Source organism: Cyrtonyx montezumae, unplaced genomic scaffold (genome assembly GCF_038088225.1).
Source record: "Cyrtonyx montezumae isolate F1298 unplaced genomic scaffold, pur_monq_1.0 scaffold_1, whole genome shotgun sequence".
NCBI classification, from domain to species: domain Eukaryota; kingdom Metazoa; phylum Chordata; class Aves; order Galliformes; family Odontophoridae; genus Cyrtonyx; species Cyrtonyx montezumae.
Genome location: NW_027071825.1, coordinates 25,076,538 through 25,092,835, shown reverse-complemented (window position 1 = coordinate 25,092,835; position 16,298 = coordinate 25,076,538). Strand labels below are relative to the sequence as shown.

General features: G+C 48.1%; 1 protein-coding gene across 4 annotated transcripts in view; it reads right to left on the bottom strand.

The window, feature by feature from the left end:
- The window catches only part of COP1 (COP1 E3 ubiquitin ligase), a 123,352-nt gene extending 116,208 nt beyond the window's left edge, over positions 1 to 7,144 (bottom strand). The window contains exons 1-2 of one of the 4 annotated variants that reach the window (XM_065745371.1): positions 6,609 to 7,144; positions 260 to 319 (exon numbers count right to left, since the gene is read on the bottom strand). In XM_065745371.1, the coding sequence (XP_065601443.1) occupies positions 260 to 319; positions 6,609 to 6,949 (401 nt within the window). In that variant the 5' untranslated portion in view covers positions 6,950 to 7,144. Of the gene's footprint in view, positions 1 to 259; positions 320 to 4,213; positions 4,278 to 6,608 lie in introns of those variants that run through there. The other 3 variants (XM_065745379.1, XM_065745394.1, XM_065745385.1) reach the window with 3 other exon arrangements.
- Positions 7,145 to 16,298: the final 9,154 nt, after the last annotated feature.

Sequence of the window (16,298 nt, the reverse complement as noted above, 5' to 3'; positions counted from 1 at the left end):
GATATGGAGTGCTACTAACAGTTCACAACCAGTTGTTTTTTTTTCGTTCCAGAGAAATACAGTAACACAAAATTTTATTTTAAATACAATGGAGACTTCTTTATTTTTAGTCTAACTGGTGGCAACCATCTTTTAAAATTCTATTTCAATCTCAGGGCCAGAAAACAGAAGTAGCAACTCAGAAGTAAAGCAATCCATGGCAGTGTTAGGTCTGAAGCACCATATGAGATGGATGATCTGTGCAACACAACAATCTTACCAGAAGCTGTGTCCACATTTTGTCATGTAGGCTTCTTCAATCATATCAAAACAGATGGGACTGGAAGAAAAAAAAAAAGTTAAATTTTTGGCTTAAAAAGCATTATTAATCTGAAGCAGCCATTCAAATAAATGTAATCTTTAATGTTTATAAAATAGGAAAGGACAGTAAAAAGTGCACCAGCGACTAGGCAGTATAAAGATCAAAAGGGCAATCAACAGTTCTTTGAACTCTGAGTGATACTGCAGTTTGCTCCAACTGAGAACCAGGTACGTGTTCACTCTTGAAGCTTTCAACAGCTGCAAAACACTCAAAGCCAGAGCACCACTGACAAGCAGAGAACCTTCTGGCCAGCTCAAGCTGATCCTAAACTGTTTTTAACATAATGAGGTATGTCTAGGTGACACCAAAATCAGTTTATTCTCCCATTTTTTTTCAGCCAATAGCTATGCACAATTAAAAGAAATGACTCAGTAGTGTTGTCATGAGAATCAGATCTAACAAGTTTGAGGCACAGGTGCCAGTGAGGGCTGTGCCCTGCAGAGCACACCAGGTACAGTGCAACAAGTGGGAACCAACAGCCACAGGAGAACAGAGAAGAGAGGACCCAAATCAGGAAGACAGGAGAATGCAGCTGGACACCAAGACTTCAGCTTTTTCCAGAACCAACACAAGCACAGCACTCTGAGCAAGACTAACAAGAGGAGAATGTGCAGCCAGGCAGTATTCCACAGAGCCCAGAGCAGGCAGGAGGTGAAGGGATGGCAGTACAGGAGGTCTGCCTCCTCGACAAGTGGCCCCAATGGATTTGAAAGGGAAATGGAAGGCAAAACGAAAGCAGAAGAGCTGCACTTGACTTCCAGTGACTGCTACAGTTGCTATTCCCAAGGGCTGGTATCACATACACACCTACAGAATTTGACCAGCTACCTAGCAAGGTGATGTGGACAACGGTATCATAATTATCTATGTAACACAAGCAAAAGCTGTACCACAAGCTTCACCCTGCTTTTAGGCCCAGACACTCCAACACCGTCCTCACACTCTGCTGGACCGCACAGATCTCCACTCAGAGAGGAGTTAGCCAGCAGCTGCTGTCTTCAGAAGCAGCCTCCCCTCAGGAGGTGCATTCTCATAGAATAATCTGTTAAAAAACCACTAACAGTCATTGCAAGGCACAAAACTTTCCTGAATTTAAGATGAAAACATTTGATGTTAGACCAAAACAGGCGATGTCGAGCTAAGCAGGCTCTATTTCACCACTATTTCTCCCCCACAGCCTGAAAAAGTCATCACAGGAGTCATTCTCCACATCCCATCACTCTTTTCAGAGGTTACTAATGTCTGGGACGCACTGAGCATTTAAAAGGAGAAGGAAACAACTCTTAAAACATCTTTTAAGCCCATAGAGTGGAAGCTGTGGCCACTGCAAACTAAATCCCCCTCAAAGTGACCAAATTGGGAAGGATGGATGCCTTTAAGTTTGTTCAACCTGATACACAACCAGGTTGTCTTAAATATCCTGGAAAATCAGCTACATAAACACAACTGTGAGCAAACCAAGGAACATTATACTTTGCACCGTTTCTGGTCCTCAAACTGAGCCACTGAAGTAATTAACAAGCACCTCTTGTGCCCCAGCAGACCTTTTACTGTGAATCATTTGTCCTAAGTGACACCAACATAATGTGTTAAAAGTCACTGTATCTACAACAGAAGTAACTTAGTTTCAAGGCACTTTTTAGTTAGAATGAGTTCTCAACAAACTTGGCCAACAAGGATGTATGAACAAGGGGAAAATCAAGCATCCCTTAAAGGCCTGCTAACAGAACACAAAGAAAGTAGAAAATCTGTGGTTATATGAGTCCCTGAGGCTGGTCTCTCCCCACTGGTGCCTCCAAGCCATGCCTATAACATGGCATTGTTTGGAGATGGGCTGAAAATTGCTCTTTTCTGTAGGATCAATGTGTTTTCTCTGGTACACTGCTTGCAATAAGTGCAGGAAACAACAAGGCTGCAAGGCTCTTCTGTCTGCAGCAAGACATCACAAATTAGAGCTGAAGAAGGAATACACCTCCTGACACAACAGCTATCCAAAACCATTGTTTCCCAACTTAATCTTCTTCATGCCAGTTTGACTGGAGAAGTGACAGAGTCAAAACAGCTGAGAAAAAGCAATCAGAGCCTGCAAAAATAGCCACTCAGCACCAGGGTCATTCCCAACAGAGCCTGAAGTTTCCACTAAGAGCCATTCCCATCCCCAGTACTCAATGATTTACAAGGGGAAACAAGATGAATGTCTTTCAATGCTTATCAAAGCCTATGCATTACAGCCAGCTTGAAGTTGCTATGCACCAGCTGTTTTATGTTAGTCCAGCAGAGGGAAAGTTAAGAAATGAACAGAGGCGTGAGACAGGAACTTGAGACACACTGGAGCTACCAGCATGCACTGAAACACAGGCATGGTGTAACCAAGGTTCCTCTACACGAGGTAGCTTTTATTCTGTTTGATGGTCTCAAGAAGCAGAGCCGTGTAAAAAAGTGCAGATTACTTCAGCAAGCCACCAGGTCTTCACCAGGTACAGATACCTTATTGGCTAAACAGTTACCTGCCCTACACTTTTCTAAACTACAAAGGCTTGCTGGGTATTTTCTTTCCAGGTGGTTGAGACAATCAGGGCACATGTCAAAACATTTTTAGTAGTTCTAACCAAGTTCATGCCTCTGTTTTGTCAGCTGTTTTCACAGCACCTCAAGAGTACTACTGCCACCCCACCTGTCTCTGTACATCTGGTTGAAGCAGTCACTATAAATTCAAGCACATTTCATATTTCCCTCTGTTCCACAGCAAAGCAGCCCTGTTAAGAGTTTCTCCCTCCTATTCTATTCTTCTGAGATCTAATAGAGTAGGATTGGCTACAGGCTCTGAATGGTCACGCTGACTAAACAACTGCCATCAACTATCTGCTTTATACAAAGCTAAATATAACAGTAGATCACCAAAATACAAACTATACATGTCATCATCAAGAGGGAAACATCTACAGAAAGAACTGGTTTTCAACATCTACAAGTCCACCTTTAAAAGTAGCAAGCAGAGTTTCCCATGCCCAAGTTAGCTGGGTGTACTTCTGTGTGCAATATACTCTCTTCCATATGCTCTTATTTATGTCAGAGCACTGAAATGAAATGGCTATTGAAGAGCAAGCCTGCAGTTCAGATTCCCCAACCCCATTTGGAAGAAAAACAATTGGCAACTGATTTTAGAAAGTTATAGTCAACCATTAATTGGGAGGGTTAAGGTAAGGCCTGGGAAAACCATAGGCAATTACACTGCTGGAGAGGAGGAAATCCTCCAATTAGAGGATTCCCTTTCAGACACTCCTGAGGCAACTGGAAAGAGTTACGTGAGTTGGCTGTAGCAGTACAAAGTCTGTCTTTAAATTCTACATCCTACACCAAGAGGAACAAAAAGTTTCCCCTATCACCGTGAAACTGCCTAGTAAATCACACACATGTGCTTTCCTGCTCTGGCATAATGCATTTCCAGGCAGAAGCTGAAAGTACTACAAACAGTACCAATTCACAAACACCTGAGCATACACTTGCTCAAGATTTCACAACTCAGACTAGCAGTGCATTTGCATTAAAGCCTCAGCCTCACTTTTCTGAGAGCAAGTTTTAGAAGACAGATGGAGAGGCTGTGCACACTAACACCATGAGTCGTGTGCATGAAGGCCCTTCCTCCCCCACCTTTAGCTTGGTATAGGCAGAATCCAATGCCAAGTTTCTGTCTGCATCTAACATTAACTCACAGTCCACACACAGGAAGACCACTGAAAGTCCCCTGCATCTGGCAGCATCTTGAAAGCATCTTTGGAAAAGTTGCATGCAGAAAGCTTCCTCTTCTCAGATTAAAATAGCCAAAGCTTGTTTAAAATCAATTCTTCAAACCTGCACAGACACCTGTCTTGCTGGACGTTACTCAAAGGTATGAAGTTGCCAGTTGAGTTTTCACTTCTGTATTGCATAACTGTACTGCTACTTAAAAAAAAAAAAAAAAAAGATGAGTGCTATAATTCAAACCTATTGTTAATAGCAGGTGCTTCAGCCCACTGAAATACATGGCAACGGAGAACCCAGGTAAACTAACTATAATTATTACCTGCTCTTAAAGCTTCTGACTTGTAGTTATGTAGGCCCAGTGTGGCTCTCATTTAAAGTACAAAAGGACAGGAGAAGGCATTTTACCCTGATTACTGCTCAGCTGTTTTTGTTTTTTTTTTCTTCTCACTTATTCAGCCAGCAGCACTCCTGAATGAGGAGAAAACAACTAATTACACACACTCCCTGCAGCACTTACCTGCAGGAGAAAAAAACAGCATGAAACTCTGCTTTTTGAATGGACTCAAAGTATTCTGATGATCCTACAAACTTAATGGCATGGACTTAACGTCCCTTCCTTTCAGCAAGCTTATTTCTATGACCACAACAAAGCGTGGAGCAAAAACTGACTGGACAGGGATGGGAAGCAATGGCTGCAGACCAGAGCGTAATGATGAGACAAGGGCTTTCACCACCACATTACTTACCACAAGCAGAAAACCCATGAGCAAAGCAGCCACCTCCCCAAACAAGCTCCCTTAAACCCATTAAGGTGGTCCAGTGTTCAGACAGAGCACACCAACGGACTACAGCTGTGTGCTCACCCCAAACTCTCCTGAACAAACCAACAGCAACAGATGACCATCAAAAATTACACCTATTACAAGCAAGAAGCGGTTGTCATTCTTCCTGCCACCAACTTTATTATAGTAGCCTCACTTGAGTAACAAGGCTACTTCCCATCTACTCTGACAGAACACTTGATGGAGCTTTAGGATCAAGTCCATGCCGTTTTGTTACGATATGTGTCCTGTAGAGATGCAACACCTGACCCTCTCCTCTAAGTCAGCACAGTTGGACAGGGCCACCTTGGTGGCTGCAGTCTACTTCTTCTCCTCTTGCACTTCCAGCTGACTTTCCTATAGCTCACACTTGTTTCCAATCTCCTATCACCACAGCTCACCTCTCAGCTGAGAGCACTTACCCCACCTTTCTGTTCTCACGTTTTAGTACATCCATCGAGCCATAAACACCAAACCTCCTCCTGATGTTTGAAGATTTGAAGCCCGTTACCAGCAGGCTGTCTTTAAACTGAGAATTACCACCAGCTCCCACAGCAGACACAGTGCTGGCCTTGGTCTTCCACATCTGCTGGATGGGTACTTTCACATACAAGCAGCAGCCCTGGCTGAACATCAGAAGGATGACATGTGGGGAGGTTTAAGGAATAAAGCTTTGCTCATCGCTGCAGAAGTTCTGAACATTAGAAGGATGACATATGTAGAGGATTACGGAAGAAAATGTTTTTCATCATTGCAGAAGTTCCCTACTTTTCTGCATTCAGGTGTTAGACTGACACAAGTGCTGTTATCTCCACCTAAACGAGGAAGGCCCCTGCCAGCTTTGCTGGATTTATGGTGATCGAATTCCAAAAATGGAAAAAAAAAAAAAAGAAGTAACCAGCAAGGAAAGACAGAATCATAGAAGTTGGTTGGAAGGGTCTTCTGGTGATCCCCTGCTAAAGCTGATTCCCTACAGTAGGTCACACAGAAAAGTGTTAAAGTGTTCAGTGGCCTTGAATACGTCCAGAGAAGGGGACTACCCTCTAGTCTACCGCACTGCCACCCCTACAGTAGAAGGCCACTGAGTTGTAGGGGCTGGACCTAGATATCTGGTCCAACCCCCTGCCAAAGTAGGCTCCCTACAGCAGGTCACACAGGTATTCAATACCTGTCTGAATGTCTGTCTCCAGAGAAAAGAGACTCCACGACCCCCTGGGCAGTCTGTTCCACTGCTGTGTCACCAGCACTGCGAAAAAGTTCTTAGCTCATTTGAGAGGAACTTCCTATGCTCCAGTTTGTAGCCATTTCCCCTTGCCCTGTCATCACACACTGCTGAAAAGAGCCTGGCCTATGACCCTTTGCGTACTGCACCTTCAGAACCGCAAATAACTTCTTTCTTGTCTTAGCACGAAACTTCTTAGCTTCCAACTTGTGCCTGCTGTCCCTTGTTCAGTTGCTGGGCATCAGCAAGAGAGCCCGGCCCCATGGCACACGCAACCATAAGCTCCCTCCTCAGCCTCTCCTCATAAGTGAGATGCTCCAGGCCCTCACGCAGCTACCAAAGAGCTCCGGCACTGCACACACAGGACCGGCTCCAGGACCCCCCCCCCCCCGAAGGCCCGGAGCGGTCAGAGCACCACCTCGAGAGGCCTCGCCCTCCGCACCCCTCAACCCTCACTCACCACACGAAGTCGTTGCTCTTATCCTCGTAAGAGTTGAGCAGCCCGTTGCAGAGCGGGGTGAGCAGCGGCCTCTTCCTGCCCCCTCCTCCCGCCCCGCCGCCTCCCGACGAGCCGCCGCCGGGCCGCGCCGCCGCCGCCAGCCGGGCCAACCCAGCGCCCGCCGCCGCGCCCGAGCCCGACACGGCGGCCGCCACCAGCACGGGCCGCGCCGCCGCGCCGCCCGAGGAGGACGAGCCGGGCGCCATGGCCGCGGAGGAGGAGGAGGAGGAGGAGGAAGAAGAGGAGGAGGCCGGGGCGGCGGGCGGCGCGGCGGGGTGAGGCGGCGGGCGGCTGCCCGACATGCCGAGGCCGGGCGGAGCGGGAGCCGAGCGCGGCGGTCTCAGCGCATGGCGCGCGCGCGGCGCCGCCGGAACAATAAAGTTTGTTCGAAGAGAAGAAGGAGAGAGATTAAAAACAAAACAAAACAAAAAAAAAACCAAAAACGCCCAACGAAACGCGCCCTCCCGCGCGCCCCCGGCCCGGCGCTTGTTCAATCTTTATTGACAGGCGGACACGCCGCCGCGCATGCGCCGCCCCTCCCCGCAGGGCGGGGTGGAGGAGTGAGGCCTGAGGCGGCGGGGCCCGTGCGGGTGTCCCAAGCGGGTTGGGGGGCTCGGCTTAGAGGTTCAGAAGTCCGGCTGTGAGCCTCGGCTTCCACTTGCGCCTCTCCCTTCGCTCACGCTGATGGCGGCCGGCCGTACGCACCGCAGCCCTTGGGGACGTGCTGGTTAAACTACTGGGAGCCCCTGGTGTGAGGGCACGCTGCTTCCTGGGAAAGTTTATTCATGAGGTAATAAGTGAATGATGCCCTGGTGTCACGTTCTTCCTACGCATAGGGTGTTGTGAGACGTGCTGAGGGCTTCAGCAGTCAGCTGTTGTCCATTTCTGGGCATAAAATCGTAGAACTGTTTGAGTTGGACCCTTGAAGACCACTTGGTGCAACTCACTGAACAAGGACACCCACAGCTCCATCAGTAGTCAGGGCCACTCCCAGCCTGAGTTTGAGGGTCTGCAGGGGTAGGGCACCACTACCTCTGTGGGCAACCTGTGCCCATACTTCACCGCCTTCGATTCTAAACAACTTTTTCATGTCTAATCTAAATCTCCTCTCCTTTAGCTCTGAAACCATTTCTCCATGTCCCATCACAACAGCCCCTGCTGAAGAGTCTGTCCCCTTCCTTCTTACAGCCCTCCTCCACATAATACACCAACAGGCCACTCTCAGGTCTCCCCAGTGCTTTCTCTTTCCTATGCTGAACTGACGCAGTTCTCAGCCTGTCCTCACAGGAGAGGTATTCCATCCCTTAGGTCATTTATGTGGCCCTCCTCTGGGCCCTTTCCAACAGGTCCATGTCTCTCCTGTACTGAGGAATCCACATCTAGACACGGCACTCCAGGAGAAGCCTCACCAGCACAGAGGTGCAGGATCACCTCCCTCACCCTGCTGGCCACTCTTCTTTTGATGCAGCCCAGGATACAGTTGGATTCCTGCGCTGTTAAGAAGTTGATCAGAAGCACAGCAGGAAGATGTTCTCACATAGCCCTGCTTTGCATGGAGTAACTGTATTGCCTGCCATTCGCTCTACCTGTCTAGGGTTAAAAAGATCTCAAGGCAGCTGGTGAAACTCCAGGGCATTCCCTAAGTACAGTAATTCTAAACCCAGGTATGGGGAAATGCCCATAGAGCTGAGTTCTGCATCACTCCTCCCAGCACAGTGAACCTTCAGTGAGCTGGAAAACCAGTATGACAGCAGGTAAAACTGGTCTGGGAGAAAGTGTTGGCTGTGAGTAGGCACCGTTGGTCAGCTATCTGGTGTTTGCCAGGGATGGCCAGATCCTGCATCTCCCCAGAGGAGTGCAAATACAGCTCTGATTATGCTCCAGGGTTCCTGATGCACAAGGACAGCTGTTGCTGACCTCTAGAATACAGTTGGGCATTTCCCTTCATATTTACTGCTAATGTTGATTAAAAAAAGCAGTCTGACAAACCTGAGCCAAGGAAATCAAAGCCACCTCTCTTCATGATCTAGGCCAGCAGTCTCACCCTCTCAAGCTGACATTTGCCATTACAGTCACTCCCATGAGTTAACTCTTTGAAAAGTTTCCTTTCTTAGGGATTTTGAGGGCTCTTGTTTTGAGCCAAAGATACTGTACCCTACTATAACAAGAAGTCTTCTGGTTGGCAAGTGGCAGGACTAACTCCACAAAGACACCCAGACACTCCAGTTCCCACTGATTTCAGTGGGAGCCAAAGAGGAGTGATGAAATGTCTTCCTTTGAGCCTGGCTGTTGATGGCTGTGTGCATCACACTTCCTCTTGCTCAAAAAAAAAAAAAAGAAAGCAACACTTCCTTGTCTTCCAGAGCAACCAGAAGCTACAGAGATGAGTGTCTGCTGTGAACTATCATGTTATTCAGGGAAAAAAAACAGTCATAGTAAGCAATAATAAAGGCAATAGTATGTCTGAATGCTTCATGCATACAAAAATACAGTCTGGACCTTGAAAAGCCATTCAATTCTTGGTACTGTTGGCAGCTGTGCCCCAGGGAGGAAAACATGGCATGGGTAAAAGGTGTTGGAGGTGAGCTGTTTTCCCCTCAATGTAACTGTCTTTCACAACACTGCTTACATGCACGGGCTGGAGCTGAGCACCAGTACCTGCAGTGCTGGAAGGCCAATTCTACGATACCGAGCTTCAGGAAATCATTATGAGTTCCTGGAGGCTCTGGAAGCAAAGACATTCTCTGCATTTTCCTGATGAATATTGAACAGCCTATGGCTTCTGCTAACCACCAGAGACCTTTCTTTCCCTGGGTTACCTTGCATTACCAGTTCCAATATCAATGCATGCAGCCTAAGGGAAGATTTGAAGCTACTACTTAGAGATACCTGTGCATTGTACTGGGATAAAGGACACTGATTTAAAGCTCATCACAGAATCATGGAATGTTTTGAGTTGGAAGGGACTTCAAAGATAATCCAGTCCCAATCCTCTTGCTGGCAACCACTAAGTCGGTCACTAGATCAGGCCACCCAGGGTCTCGTCCAACCTGTCCTTGAGCACCTACAGGGATGGGGCACCCACAGCTCTGGTCAGCCTATGCCAGGGCCTCATTGCACTCTCAGTGAAAAGTCTCCCCTAACATCTAATCTAGTTTAAAACCATTCTCCCTTGCCCTACCACATAAGCTTTGGAGAACTGTTCATAAGAACCTGTTCTTCTTTTACCATATTCTCCACCCTTTGAAGATGATAACTGGCCATGTCCTGTACTGCACGGTGTTACCTGAAGCACAAACCTGACTCTAAAGGAAGGAGTATACAAGTAGCATCTATAGATGAGTGACCCTTAATAGCAGTATAGGTTCTGCTCTTCTAGTGACATAAATTTTGCATTGAATTCATGCCTTTTATTCCCGCAGCTTCATTTACCTGTGCATCTGAAAGCTGTGACGCCTGCTGCTAGCACAGCCACATGACCCAGGGAGACACCATCTCCTTCCATGGGAGGCAAAGTGGACCAGGTATTTTGGGGGGGGGGGGGGGGGGGGGGGGGGGGAGCCACAGCCCTATCATTAGGAAAATTACTCCTCCTTCCATTGTAGGGCCTGTTGGTCTGCTCAGCAGCACTGCAGCCACTGCTAGGAGCAACCCCCGTGCTGGGGAATTGCTGCTGCAGAGGTCATTAGAGAGCCTTATTAATAATCATTGCATTAACCTCCCAGCTAGCCAGTGACAGAAATGCCATTTCTTCTCATTTTCTAGCTGAGAAAAATGAAGCACAGACAGATTCATCAACTAGTTATGGAGTCAATGGGAACTTTAATGCTCCATAAATCTGAAAATTAGGCTGTCAGCAACTTCTCCTAAAGCAAACCTGCAGCACAGCTATCTGGGAGACCCTGTTCCTACCCATTAGGCACACTCCTACCTCTGCTTTGAGAGAAGGCACATCTCCAAACTTTAATTCCTGAAATCAGATGCAGAGATGTGGGGATCCGTGAGGCACGGTGGATGGGCAGCTGTATAGTTAACAGAATAAAGAGTTCAAATAGTGAGATAGTCAAGATGCATAATAAGAAAGAGCATCACAGTAAAAGGGAATAACCAGAAAGAGATGGAATGCTCACCCATGCCACAGGTTCACAGTAAAAAAACTCCAAAGGGAGTGACCACTAGAAAGAGACCCTTCCCCAGTGCTGGTCAGACCTTAAATGGGGTCTGGGAGAGGTGGACTCAGACTCCACCCCCTCTGCTCACACAGTGCATTGCCTTCACCCGTGCTCCTGCAGCTGACTCAGTGCTCACTTCAGGTGATCCATCAGTGGTTCTGGCCGTGATCCAACAGTTTCCATGCAGCAGCTCAGTGGTTTTCTTCTTTTCCTTTTCACTTTTCTAGTTCAAAGTGCAGAATCAAGTATTGCTGGGAGAGAGGATGCTCAGTGACCTCTGATAGAGTGTTATTAAAAAAATAAATAAATAAAGGAATTTCAGTGCTTTATAGCAACACCTTTGCCTCTCCCAGAGGAAATTCTGTCCATTAGCCACAACGTAACTCCAAGCTAGCATAGAGATTTTGAGCAAAAGTGGTTCAAGCACTTCAATTTTCAGAGACGAAGAATCAGCAAAATAAAATATTAACACTTACTGCTGTGTTTAAACATCTCTTATCCCTTAAAGTGAAAAGTTATGTGGGGTTGTGTCATCTCTGCACTGCCAACTGCATCATTTGGATCTTCTGAAGAGGTGTTTGGTTTGACTGAACTAACACGAGGTTGAAATCACTTTGGTGGTGCTCCTGTAGTACTGGAATATTTTCTCCAGTTTTCCTTCAATGTGTGCATGCTGAGGTGGAGCTGCAGGGGAGCCTGGCTTCATTCTGACCCACCCAAGCAGAAGCACCTGCTTTGCTGCTCTCAGAATAACAAAATCTCTTCCAAAAGGGGAAACAGACAGACAAACCAAAAACAGATCTTACTGCTGAAGGGGCAGGGGGAAGGTTGCCTTATAGCTCAAACATTTGCTGTGAGTCTTTGACTTTCTATTCGAAGAGTTGGCAATGTGGGCAGTGAATGAAACGGGGATGGATCACCTGTGTGATGTGATGCTGCCTTGTGGCTCACGAGCAAGGTACAATGTGGATGTTCCATGATTAAAACAGACATCACTTTGTCGCTGCTCTCATCCCTCCCTGAAGTTGTGGCCAGAGAAATACAGTACGATACTGACACAGGCTGCCCAGAGAAGCTGTGGGTGCCTCACCCCTGAAAATGCTCAAAGCCAGGAGGGATGGGGCTCTGGGCAGCCTGTGCTGGTGGGGGGCAGACAGCCCATGGCGAGGGTTGGAATTTGATGATCTTTAAGGTCCCTTCCAACCCAAACCATTCTATGATTCTGTGATAACCCGGACTGGAAGTTAGGACTATGCACAGAATACAGCACCTAACAGTCCTCACTGCCTTTGGACCTCAGCCATGCATCCTCTGCCTGGGAGAAGTATTTAATCTCCGTTCTGGGCTTCTCCCCCTAATCTGGGCTTTTTCCATCCCTTGGTCCGCCTTCTCCGGACGTGCTTCCACTCAGGAGCCGAGGATGCCTGCATGGTAGCAGTGCCCTGAAATGCTTCAGTAGCATCAGAGCTGGGCAGAGAACGGGCTTTGCAGAACCGGCGTGTTCTCACTACCGGAGTTTGCCATCAGAGGGCAAGCTCAGCCCAAGCGAGAGCTGCTACCGCCTGCTGCCAGGCTCCTGCTGCTGGGTAATGGCAAAGGCAAGCCGGGCCGATCTCTGCCTGTCCCGCAGGAGGCTGGGAAGCCGAGCCCATCCCTGCAAATATTTATCTCCCTGTTTCACTGAGGGCAAATCCCGTTCTGCAAGATTACCACCAACCAGCGGTGAGGAGGATGCTGTAAGGCTCCTGGAGATCCAAGTTTAATACAGGAGAGGTTTCCAGGGACCTTCTCCAGCCTCTTTTCCTCTGATAAAAATCGTACTGACATCTGATGATGGGCTTTGAGATGGAAAAAGGCAGTGCTGGGTGGGGCTGCTCCCCTTTGCTGTCAGTGTGGCTGCACAACCCCGACAAAACTACTGCTGCTCTGGGGATGTGCATTGACTGTAGGTGACTGGGAGAAGTCCCGCACTGGGAGCAATCTTGAAATACCAACCATGCTTGATATAAAAGGGAGAATATTCTCTGTTCCCCGTATTCGACCAGCGCACATGAGGGCGTCCTCCAGGAGATCAGTGCCCCTGAGCCCTCCAGGTTGAGGCACAAGGAGAAAGGCTTTGAGCTACAGCCGGAGCCTGGCACGTGGTCCCTTCTGCCAGCCCCATCTGAGACCCTCCTGGGGCATTTGGCAAGGGTTTGCATCTTGCCAGCCCCACTGCCCTGCTCCCACTCCCTGCCTCTGCCAATGCATCTCGGCCTTAATCCACACCCCCTCCTCGCCCCGGCTCTTCCTTCAAAAAGCCTGAGGCTGGAGAGCTTTTCAGAAGGGAATAATGAACCAGACGCTTTCCCGGTGTCACTCTTTGTTGTTTTCCAGCCGTGGGTCTCCCCTGAGGACAGAAGGCCCTTTGTGCTCGGTGGGGTCCCCTTACAAAAGGAGGCTTGTGTATAGAGCATCCTCCTGTTTGGGTACCACATCAAACTGAGCTTTTTCCACCGTTGAGCCAATAGCTTCAACCTTGGTGGTGCATGGTACATGCCTTTAGGATGGCTCGCTGCTACCCTGCTGCCCTCTCGCCTTCCAGCTGGATGGAGAGCAAAGGGTTAACCTGGCTGTCATCATCTCCCCTGCCCATTTGGCATTTGGATTGGAGCCACATTTTGTTCTCTAGATGGCTGATAATTGAATAAACTCTGCATCTCGTGTGAATTCAAAACCAGGGAATGAGCTCTCCCCACCAGAAGTTGATGATATTTCCCTTGAAGGGTTTTTTGATAGGAGCTGGAGCATCAGGACCTCTTTTGGTGGACACCACGGTGGCTTTAACTTTATGTCTGTATATGCTTAAGGGAGATCCCTGCTTGCTCCCTGCTAGGAGTGAGCAGCCTCAGAGTGGACTCAAAGCAGTTTAGACATAAGGAACATGCTGGTGACTTGGTGATGTCCTCGATCCTTGTCCAAATCATTCAGTGGCTCTGTGATCCTAAGAGCACTGGGAGAGAAAGGCAGAGGCTTCACATGCTGCTAAAGGGGATCTCGGTGTGGCTGGAAGAACAGGATACAACATAGCTGATTAACATCACGCTAATTAAATATCGGGCACTTCTCATGTGCCCTTGCCATAAGCCACTCTTAGCTTCAGGTGGCAAATTCCCACTGTAACTTTGCATGTGGGCATGTGGCGAGCCCAAAGAAAGCTGCCTTCTGAAAACTCAAGGCTGATGATTTATTGAGCTACTTAAAATATATCTGCCTCGGTCCTTCTTTGTATTCCCTTTTCACAGATATTCACACAAATGCCTTTGAGTCTGGGAACCAGCAGCTTTTTGGCATGCGTTCATTTTGCAAACAGGGGCATTCACACCAGAAATGCAGTTCTAGGCTTTCAGATCCGCGCGGTCGGCAGGCGGAGATGCACCATGCAATCTGCCCTAGCAGAAATACCTGGCACGGCTCGTGCTTCCAACTTCACCCAGCAAAATAATTGCACGGAGCTGTTTACTGTCAATCTGCCGACTGCACGTTATTAATAGGAGAGATGGATTGAATAATTAGGACTAATGATTAAATTAGAGAAAGTTGTCATCTATTTGTGAGTGGTTTGGGGAGAGAGGCAGAGTTTGACGATTAAACCCACAGGCAAAAATGATTCACTCCGCTTTGCAAACATGCTCTGCGTTATGGCAATACACAGCCACCCACCCCAAGCTCAGCCCTCAGAGCAGAGATGGAGGGGAGCGAGCAAAATAGGCTTCAAACACACTCAAAACCACCAGGCAGGTATTAAACCATCCCTTGAGGAAAAGGCAAAGAGAGACTGTACTTAACTACAGCAAAAGGTGGGCCTTGTTTTGGTAGTCCCTATTTCTGGTGAAACCAAGAGGATCCAACCTCTTGGAGATGGAAGGGGAGGTGCTGAACGAGGCAGGGAAGAAGGTCACTGCGCTGGCTCTTCTGTCTCCATGGCTTTTGTCCTGTCTTAGTAGTGACCTTGGAGGGAAACACGGGCACATGTGCCTGCAGACAGGGATGTGCAGGCAGCGGGGAGCTGCAAACAGGCACTAAAGGGCGAGATTGGCTTTCGCCGTGTCAGCCATCCAAAAGCTGGTTGCGGCAGCAAAAGCTGCTGTCTGGGATCCCTCAGTGGCCAAAGAATGGCACGAGCAGCTGTTGGAGAATGAAGTCATCTAAACCAGTTGCCTCAGATACCTGGGGTACACCAGCCCCTTGCTCATCCCTTCAGTGACCAGAGAGAGGGCCCGGATGACTCAGTTCATTCATACAACTCGCTTTCTGAACATCAAATGTGAGGTGAGATGAATTCATCCCGAGCGTTGCAGGGATTTTCCATGGAGTTATCCAAAGAAGGTGAGACACCCAAGGGTCTGTTGAATGGATGAAAGCCGTTCCTAGACCACCCTGTGCTGAGCAGTGTCCATATGCCAGCCCTGGAGCACACTGCTCAGCCAACCTCTGCCCACAAACCCATTTTTGTTGACATTGGTGTTCACCAAAGCTGGGAAAGTGCTGAAAAAGGTCATCCCACGAAAGTTCAAGTGTTGAAATTCATTTGTTTCCAGGCGGGAGCTGTGCTTGGGGTGGTTGCTATCCCAAGAGCTGTCGAGCCAACTCATTTTCTGGTAGGAAAGGTGCCAGCACGTTGAAGGCTGAGGGAATTTTGTGGAACACGTTCAGAAAGCAAATGATTGATTCACAATCATCTGTGGTGGAAAGCTGATTCCAGGAATTATGTGCATGCCAAGCTGAAGTCCGTTGAAGCCAGGGAAAAGACATCTTTGAATTCAGGTCATCAGTCAGCAATGGGAAATGTCCTGAGGCCCCGACGCAGGAAAGCTTCCAGCTTGTGCTTAAGTTTAACTAACCTCCGCTAACGTCAACGGTGATAAAATTAAACATGAGGTCAAGATTTTGGATAAGAGTGCTTTATGGCCTGGAGGCTTACGTGGCTGGGGAGGTCGGGCCAAAGAGCGGGCCGTTCGATATTGAGGAATCTAATCAAGGAGCTCCTGCGTAAGCTGCCGCGTGAATCAGTGAATAATTCGACATAACAGACACATCTGAGTAATTCTTGACCTACTGGCAGACAATTCACGCAGTGTCCATTAGTGATGTTATTCCTCGCAGAGGGCTTCTTTGGAGGGACTGCAGCCAGCCCCACTGGGTGGCCCATGGAAGGAGGAGCCTGGGGACATGGAGCTGGTCTTTCACCCATCGCTGGCCTGTTGGGACAACAGGACTTTGGGCAAAGAGAGACATTCTGGTGTTTCGAGATGTCAAAGAATTGGCTCAAAGCAAGGTTCGTATGTAATAAAGATCACCACAAGTGCAGAATAAGCCTTGGTTGGAGCTAAAGCAAGGGAATTGAGGACTGAAAAAGCTGGAGAAAACCAATTGATTCTGTGAATCTAATAATTATCTGTCCCCAGTGAGACATTGCATCTGGATAAAATACCTACTG